The sequence below is a fragment of the Aulonocara sp. 'chitande type north' Nkhata Bay genome, linkage group LG13 (genome assembly GCF_057382095.1).
Source record: "Aulonocara sp. 'chitande type north' Nkhata Bay isolate Kocher_YH1m ecotype deep benthic linkage group LG13, A_spYH_male_GT1.1, whole genome shotgun sequence".
NCBI lineage: Eukaryota > Metazoa > Chordata > Actinopteri > Cichliformes > Cichlidae > Aulonocara > Aulonocara sp. 'chitande type north' Nkhata Bay.
Window position 1 is genome coordinate 2,457,975 of NC_141356.1, and position 9,329 is coordinate 2,467,303.

At 39.0% G+C, this 9,329-nt stretch overlaps 1 protein-coding gene and 1 long non-coding RNA gene across 2 annotated transcripts in view; both read right to left on the reverse strand.

The window, feature by feature from the left end:
* The window catches only part of LOC147315449 (cadherin-1-like), a 40,782-nt gene extending 33,420 nt beyond the window's left edge, over nt 1-7,362 (reverse strand). Inside the window, exon 1 of the mRNA XM_086258270.1 lies at nt 5,899-7,362. Within this exon, the coding sequence (XP_086114396.1) occupies nt 5,899-6,144 (246 nt within the window). The 5' untranslated portion in view covers nt 6,145-7,362. The remainder of the gene's footprint in view (nt 1-5,898) is intronic.
* On the reverse strand, nt 1,888-3,747 carry LOC147315451 (uncharacterized). The gene is made up of 3 exons (XR_015124350.1): nt 3,451-3,747; nt 3,162-3,249; nt 1,888-2,463 (listed from the first exon to the last, which is right to left on the reverse strand). It is a non-coding gene; the product is annotated as an uncharacterized LOC147315451 (long non-coding RNA).
* Nucleotides 7,363-9,329: the final 1,967 nt, after the last annotated feature.

Consider the following 9,329-nt stretch of genomic DNA (forward strand, 5'->3'; position numbering starts at 1 on the left):
CAAAAGCACAAGGTGTGCAATACTCAGAGACATGGCCAAGGTAAGAAAGGCTGAAAGACGACCACCACTGAACAAGACACACAAGCTGAAACGTCAAGACTGGGCCAAGAAATGTCTCAAGACTGGTTTTTCTAAGGTTTTATGGACTGATGAAATGAGAGTGAGTCTTGATGGGCCAGATGGATGGGCCCGTGGCTGGATTGGTAAAGGGCAGAGAGCTCCAGTCCGACTCAGACGCCAGCAAGGTGGAGGTGGAGTACTGGTTTGGGCTGGTATCATCAAAGATGAGCTTGTGGGGCCTTTTCGGGTTGAGGATGGAGTCAAGCTCAACTCCCAGTCCTACTGCCAGTTTCTGGAAGACACCTTCTTCAAGCAGTGGTACAGGAAGAAGTCTGCATCCTTCAAGAAAAACATGATTTTCATGCAGGACAATGCTCCATCACACGCGTCCAAGTACTCCACAGCGTGGCTGGCAAGAAAGGGTATAAAAGAAGAAAAACTAATGACATGGCCTCCTTGTTCACCTGATCTGAACCCCATTGAGAACCTGTGGTCCATCATCAAATGTGAGATTTACAAGGAGGGAAAACAGTACACCTCTCTGAACAGTGTCTGGGAGGCTGTGGTTGCTGCTGCACGCAATGTTGATGGTGAACAGATCAAAACACTGACAGGATCCATGGATGGCAGGCTTTTGAGTGTCCTTGCAAAGAAAGGTGGCTATATTGGTCGCTGATTTGTTTTTGTTTTGTTTTTGAATGTCAGAAATGTATATTTGTGAATGTGGAGATGTTATATTGGTTTCACTGGTAAAAATAAATAATTGAAATGGGTATATATTTGTTTTTTGTTAAGTTGCCTAATAATTATGCACAGTAATAGTCACCTGCACACACAGATATCCCCCTAAAATAGCTAAAACTAAAAACAAACTAAAAACTACTTCCAAAAACATTCAGCTTTGATATTAATGAGTTTTTTGGGTTCATTGAGAACATGGTTGTTGTTCAATAATAAAATTATTCCTCAAAAATACAACTTGCCTAATAATTCTGCACTCCCTGTACATACAGGTCTAATTCAAAACTGCATACCTATTTTTTAATGCATGTTGAAAGGGCAAAAATATCCCTGAGATACTGTTAACATTATTAAATTTGAAGGCTATTATACAGTGGTATTAATTTAAACTGAACACAAAAGGATTTTGATCAAAGTTAATGTCTCCACTTGTTTCAAAAAAATAATTCTGTCATTTATTTGCTTTTATTATTTATTTATATGCCCTCCGCGGACCATCTCTGTAATGTGTGGGTGATTAGTGGCTCCGTGCACACTAAAGGCTGCACACAGGGACAAGGCGCACTAGGTTACGATCAGATCGGAGAGGTGATGAACTGTATGCCACTTTTTCATTGGCATACATTAAGTACAATGTTTTATTGCCTACAGTGGGACAGGTCACATACTGGGTGAAGGTGGGCAGTGTAGAGTCCAGTGAGACATGATTAAAGTCCCCTGATATTATAAGAAGAGCTGTCGGAGATTGCGTTTGGAATCTGCGGACCACAGAGATTCACAGGCTGCCTCCACGGATGCTAACGCTATCAGATGGGATTATTTTAACAAACCATTAACATTTTGGCTGATAACTATTTTTATTCTCCTGTAACTTTACTATATAAAGAGCTAAATCCTCCAAAGTTTCAGGAGTAATGCGTCATAATAAGAGGTGTTTGTGAACTAAAAATCAACAATGTGGGATACTGTTTCCCGTGATTTGGACCAGAGGCGGAGCCAGACATTTGAAACACCCGGGGCTTAGCCCAAATAGTATGCATGTGGGATTTTTTTTTTTTTTTTTTTTTGGGGGGGGGGGGGGGGGGGGGGGGTGTAGAAATGACTGAAAGATTAATAGGCTCTGTTCAAAAAAGAATGACTTCATATAGGGAAAAATATATATCACATGTGCAGGACACCTTAAACTAGTTTTTTAATTAAGCAGCAAGGCAGAACAAGGTCAGGGCTGTATCAAGACACGAGGACTAAACCCCAATTCAACCAGACCCAGAACTGATCCAGAATTAAAACAGGACTACAACAGTTCAAAATCAGGACTACTGAGGACTTAACCAAGACAGAACCAGAATCAGAACTAGATGATAGCACTAAAAATCATCATAGACCTGCACTACACTTATTTTTTAATTCTACCAAAGTCCACTATTTAGATTGAGAAAAGTTTATATAATTATTTAGCCTTGTTGTGCAAACAAGCCTGCAGAACTTAATGAATACAGAATTTGAAAAATAACAAACCTAAAAAGAAACACTAGGTACGAGATACATGAGTACCTATGATACGGTGATACTTTTGGTAAACAACCATTTGACTAACATGTGTGTCTCACCTGCTCTTGTTCATCTGTTCTGTCCTCGTTCTCCTCTCTCTCCCTCTTTGTGCTGACAATCATCAAATATACAGTTGAAACCAGATATTTACTCTTCAGATAAAAACACTTTTTTAATTGTAACATCAAATCAGACTAAATGTTTATTTTTTTAGATTGATAAATATAAAAACATATTTGTTAACTTTAAGAGTAAAGAGAGAAACTATCTGTATTTCTTAATTGCAAATGGCACCAAATTGTATTCAAACTTGAGCCACATTTATGGAGCTCCACAGTTCTTTTCCTGGTGTTTTGGTTGATATCTCTTGATTTTCCCATGTCACAGAAACAGGCTCTGTGTTTTGCCTTATATGCATCCACAGCTGTGCCACCAGTTTACTCACATGGACTCTACTAACCTATCAGAAGCTTCTTCAGCTCAGAATGGAATCGTCTGGAGTTTTCTTATTAATTAACAATAAATTTAGTGTACATGTACTCCTAAATTTGATGAAAGTGATAAAAATAGCTCTGTCTCTCTTTATTCTGAAATTTAACTAATTCAAAATATATTTCAATATTTATCTAAAACAAAAGTTTACTCTAAATTGATGTTGTACAGTAAAAATGTTTTATGTTTTCTCCCTAAAGTGTATCTAAATATCTGGTTACAAATGTGAATATCCTGCTGTGTACTGAAATCCCTCTTGATTTGCATAGAAATATACTGAACAACATACAAAGCATAATATATAAAATAACATTTACCTGAGTTTTTTCTTTGAAAGAACCCTCGAATGTCCATTCTTATGTTTCAGTACATAACTGAAACCGATTTAGTCGGGGAGGGTAAGAACTGAAAATATGAAATAAACACACGTAAGCTAAGACTCTCTAAAAAAAATAGCATTTGTTCGGCTTTTCATTTTGCCATTTGTTGATTCACTTGAAGAGCGAGTAACGTAATATTGGTCAAGTGATCAGTTTGATATCAATCTTTCGTGATGCACCGTCATATTTACATTATTTGTACGGTACGAATGATTTGCTTTGGTACCTGGTCAAACTTAAGCTCTCCTTAGTATGGCTGGCTCCGTCTCTCCAACAGCGCACTCACGGGCAGCAGCTGCCCCGCCCCCTCGCTCAGTCGCTTAGTGCCTGAGCTTGGATCATACCAATATCAGGGGGGGATTCACGCACAGTCGTAAATTCCCACAGTGTGCACTATGTGCTTCGAATATTGTGTGTACTTTTTGTTTTATACAGTTGTCAGCCAGGCATCTAACTATGAAAAAATTACACTCCAAAATACCCCGGGCTTCTGACAAAACAACCCGGGCTTAAGCCCCGTAAGCCACCCCCCCGCTCCGCCCCTGATTTGGACAGTCCAGCGTGTGCTCCCGACGCAGGGGAAACAAATTCTGTCGGGGATACCTAGTTTGGCACGACACCTGTATACTGCCACTGTGACCGGGTTAGCGTCATTAGCTCCTCAATCATATCAGGGAGCAATCTCACATTTACAGTGATTACAGGAAGGAGAGATGGTGTGTAAGGTGTCCTTCTCGGGAGACATCACCCCCGTCTCTTTCCTCACTGGGGACGTAGGGTCTGTCTGCCGGTAGCGTAGCTGCAGGGCGCAGCGCTAACAGCTGATCCCTAACGTAAACAAAGAAGCCATGCACCGAGTGTCCAAATACGGGTGAAAAAAGTGGAGACAAAAGAAGAGAAAAGTCAACATAACTAGCACGAAGCGGTAATGCATGATGGCAGAATCTGATTGCTAAGACATAAGTTAAAGGTTAAGAAAAGTAAAGAGGAAAATAAGAAAGAAGCTAGCTCTGCTTATTACCTGTTAGCTGCCATAACATGTAACACAGTTAAGGTTTCAGAAAAAGTATTCTGTCGTTTGTTTGCTTGATCATGCCTTAAACACATCAAAATGCATAGTGGGATTATAATACAAGTCAATACTGTGACAAGCACTGGTACTGAATAGGCAATCACTTAGCAGCAAGGTGAATCGGTGATGCATTAGTGTGGTCTGCACTTCCTCTTCTTTGATTGGGTGAAATGAGTTGAAAGTAATTGGATGAGGGAACCATGGGGAGTGCCCTGCATAATTTCAATAAAACGCAGCTTTAAACGCCGTTACAGCTGGCACAGAACGCCGTAAGAAACGCCATTTTTATGCGGTAGCTCCAGCTCCAGCTGACTTTACATGTAAACCTGACGCTGTGTTCGCGTCTATCGCGGTCGGTGTGAACACACCGTTAGGAATATGGGACGTGGTTTGTAAACTGAAACATGCTGAAATTAACAACATTTTTCCACATGTAGCTCCAATTTTGCAATATGATTGTTTTTTTTAATTAGTGTGTGCTCAGCAGCTAGTCTATACAGAATGGCTACCCATATGGAAAAGATATATATAAACCTTATAGAGTTTGTATCTGTCTTGCATGAAACTTGTATGAAAAGCATACAAGAGTGAAAACAGATATAAGATCCCTTGAAAAATTATATAAATGAAACTTGTATGTTTTGGATACTTACTAAAACAATATATGAAAGTCATGAGAAAGTGGCCACTTTCATGAGTAAATCATATAAGCCTTATATGATTCACTATATTGAAGTAAGCAAATCTTATGCAAGTCTTTTATAAGTTTTTTTCTATTTCTTTTCCGTATGGGTAAAGTTGGGTTTTGATTTTTTCATTTTTTATACATATTAACATTTATTTTATTCAAATTGGTATGTATTTAAATGGTTACACTAACACATTTCAGTCAATGTGCAAATCTACTGTTTATAAGGTTGGGGAAACCTGCAGTCAACTGAGACTGAAGAAGTCTGAAGACTTGGATGAGTGACAAAATGTTTCTCCCACTAAAAACGTTACGTCCAGATGAACAGAATCAAATTTTGGGGAGTTATGAAAATAAAAAAAAAAACATTAAATGAAAAGGTGTGTCCAAACCTTTGACATGTAGTGTATTAGTTCAGAGGTCCTAAATAACATGCTGTTTGGAATCATCACATCATTCCCTAAATCTCAACATGTTGTCATTACAAAAAATGGCAGTAAAAAAACAGTTTAAAAAAATAGCTCTATAATGCATTATTATTACTTTGACATTCAGATTAATCTAATGACTTTAAAGGAGAGGTGAGAAGTCAGACATGATATTTGAAATCTTCTTGCGATACTTTCTTTATGGTGACAACAGACACCACACTTGTAAGAATCCTAGTGTCTACGTTATAAAGTTTTCAGTCAATTTTCAACCAATTTTTCAATAAGTTAACCTTCAAGGCCTTGGTAGATGTGAGCCAAATTTTAACAGATTGTTTACTCGGCTTTTAAAAAGAAATGGTGCTGTCAAATTCAGTGAAACAAGTAACAAAATTCATTTATTTTACGTAACTTTAAACAGAATGGGCAGTAAGAGAAATGAGTGAATATAGACTGCCAAATCATAACCAAAGAAGGAAGTCTCACCTCAGAAGCGATGACTAAAGTGCCAAAAAGTGCGAGCCAAGCAGTCTCCATCTGTGTAAATGCTCTTTTTTTAATATTCCCTGCACATATATGATTGTAACCAATAATAATTAGAAGAATTCGAAATATAGACCTATATAGACAGCAATGATCTGAGTCCGAGCTCAGCCATCCACATTCAGAAGATTTCAGTCTCTTCCTCTTCCTGATAATGTGTCTCTCACTCCCCGTGTATTTCTCACCCATACACACACACTGAAATTCAGACTTTAGTCACAGTTGTTTACTAAGAATCACTAAAAAAATCATATGAAACTGTTATGAAACAGCCTCAAAACCACCAGCATCTGGGCATCAGATACTGCATGCTCAGTGTTGAGCAGGCGACCACATGCCATATAGCATGTGTAGGGGATTGGGTTTGAGTCTGACCTGCGGTCCGTTGCTGCATCATCTCCCTCTCTTTCTCACCAGCTTTCTGTCTATATTCACTGCTACACTATCCAATAAAGGTTTTAATCCTTTTTAAAATAATCTTAAAAAAGAGAGACCAGATGATGTGTGCTCATTTTGGACTCTTTCTTAGTCAGATCTGAGTTACTTTATTTGTGGGGTCTCAGCTTTGTGTGAGGTGTGTCATTGCTGATCCCAGGGCATCAACCTGCTGGATCCTTTGTCTTTTAGAGATTTAGAAAAGCTCAGAATTTATTAACATGGCTGTGCTTTTTGTTGATGTTTTTTAAGTTTAGTTTATAATCTTGGCCTCCTGTGGTGCACACTTCTAAAAGTTGTGTTTAGTTAAATTGATATCAGTAGAAAAACACAAGCATATTCTGCTTCGTGTGGCTCTTTCATACTTATACTTTATTGATCCCCGTGGGGAAATTCATCTTTGCATTTAACCCATTCACTCAGTGAAGCAGTGGGCAGCCATTGGGCGCCCAGGGAGCAGTGTGTAGGAACGGTACCTTGCTCAGGGGTACCTCAGGGTAGCCATTCAGTGGATTTGAGCCCCAACCTTCTGGTCATGGGGCCACCACTCTACCTACTGAGCTATCCCTGCCCCCTCTCATTTCAAAATGATGTTTTAGTTTTCCACCACTTGAGGATGCTGCAGGGCAGATCAGAAACTTGTACCCCCCTCCTGGACTAATCTTGCCACAAATCATGTATATTGTCTCGATACTGAGTTTAACATATATGGACACCCCAGTTTAAAAAAAATGAAAATGCTCTGGAAATTATTTCATGGTTCTGCCCTTACAGTATGTGACCCACCTGCCGCTGAGACACAAATGTAAGTACAACAGCTGCAAATTTAGGTCCGGGTAATGAGTAATATCATTAAGAAAAAGAAATGTTTCTGCTGTGTGATCTTTTAACTGCAAATAAGGTAATAGTTCGTTGTCTTTGTTTCAGTGTAATCTATCAGAATAGGAAAAACAGCAATGTGACTTGCAGTGTAAATTATTTATTTCATTTTATGCAGGTTAAATGTCGCATCTGTTCTGCATTTCTTACACAAAAAAGCACCTCATCAGTGTTTAGGCATTACAGAGCCAAACATGAAAATGAGGACACAAACATACCGAGAATGAACACAGGTCGGCCTATATTGACACTGAACAGCTTTATCATGATTTTTTTTTATTAATATGTGTTTTATTATTTTGAAATCAAGCATCTAGGAAGACTGTTCTGGACAAGGCAGTCCTGAATTTTATTATAAAGGACTGCCAACCCCTTAGTATTGTGGAGAGTGTCGGAGAGAAACATTCCAAGATCAGAGGATCCTTTAACGTACTGGGGGAATAGGAAGGCATCTAATCTGAACCTTTTCCACCTGGCTTTACAGTTTTTGTGTACCCCAGCTTCATCTATGCCTGTGAGTTTTCCAAAGCTGGAAAAACATTGGATAAACTTATTTTTCTGAATAGAAATTTATAATAAACTCTGTGTCAGTTACATTTAAATGAGTAATATTACATTCACAATACTTTCATTTTAATTTTCACTTAATGTCATTCACAATATATTTTAAAGATTTCTACAATATTTGAAATGTAAAAGATACAAAATGATTCCATGGAAAATACAATACCTTACAGTGTACAAGTATGACCAGGGGCCCGTTCTTCGTACCTCGCTAAGTAGGTTAGCTGGATTTGATTGTTGACGATTTCGCGTGATCTTGGATCGTTCGGTTCCCCGAAGCTCATCCGGGACTTGCTGCCATAGCAACAGAGCCGTAAGCGTAAACCTGCTCGGGAGCAGGTTCACTTTATGTAAACAGGATCAGATCGCGGCCACGCAGGTATGTCCGCTTCATTTATACGAAAGCAACAGCGATATTCCACCACTGTTTCACCATAAATAAATAACATCAATGTAACTAAAGATAATGCAGCACCTGATCCATTTATTGATTTCACACAGATACATACAGGTCATTTCCTAAAAAAGGGAAATGTACTATTAACATTCTATTACATGTATGTGATTATTACAGATGTAATTCATATTTCAGAGTAGTAATTGGAAATTACTTCGTGTAATCAAGATGGGAGACCACGGCTATAAAAGCGAAGGTGGATTTGGGAAGTCTGTCGCAGTCATATCCTGTCCGTATACGCGAGCAGCCCATTGCGGAAGGTGCAAGATTGATAAGGAGAGTTTCCAGAATTCAGCGTATATTGCGGGATAGACAGGATCCTTTAGCTCAGCGCGACAGTGTGCTCATAGAGAGATATCGATATTCCCGTGAGGGTATTATTTACTTAACCAACTTGTTGACGAGGGGGTGCAGGACCACCACCTGTCTTTTTTTTTGCTCTGCCCTTTTCTTGGTTGCTGTTATAAACAAACAGATTATTCCAGGGTCTCTTTCCAAGAGACTAAAAGCAATATAAGTGATAAATATTACCATTCTGTAGAATATTCTTATATTTCCCTTTTACTTGTTCCCATGTTCTAGTGGGTCCTGTTGTGGCTCTAATGTGTAAGGGGATATAATATAACATAATATAATATAATGTAATATAATATTGGATAATATAGTGTAATATAATAAATCTACCCTACCGCCTACTGGTGTTGGCCAGAGGGGCCGATGGCGCGATATGGCAGCCTGGCTTCTGTCAGTCTGCCCCAGGGCAGCTGTGGCTACAACTGTAGCTGCCTCCACCAGTGTGTGAATGTGAGAGTGACTGAATAGTGGCATTGTAAAGCGCTTTGGGTGCCTTGGAAAGCGCTATATCAATCCACTCCATTATTATTGTTATTATTAAATTACTTACGAGTTTAATTTGTCAGCAACTTTCTGCCAGCCCTCTCTCCTTCCTTTTGCAGCCTTTGCAGTGTTCCCTTGCGTTCTGATTAAACTCTGAAACTCCCGAAATCCCTCACTCAAGAGTTCTTGCTCTGCTGCCGAA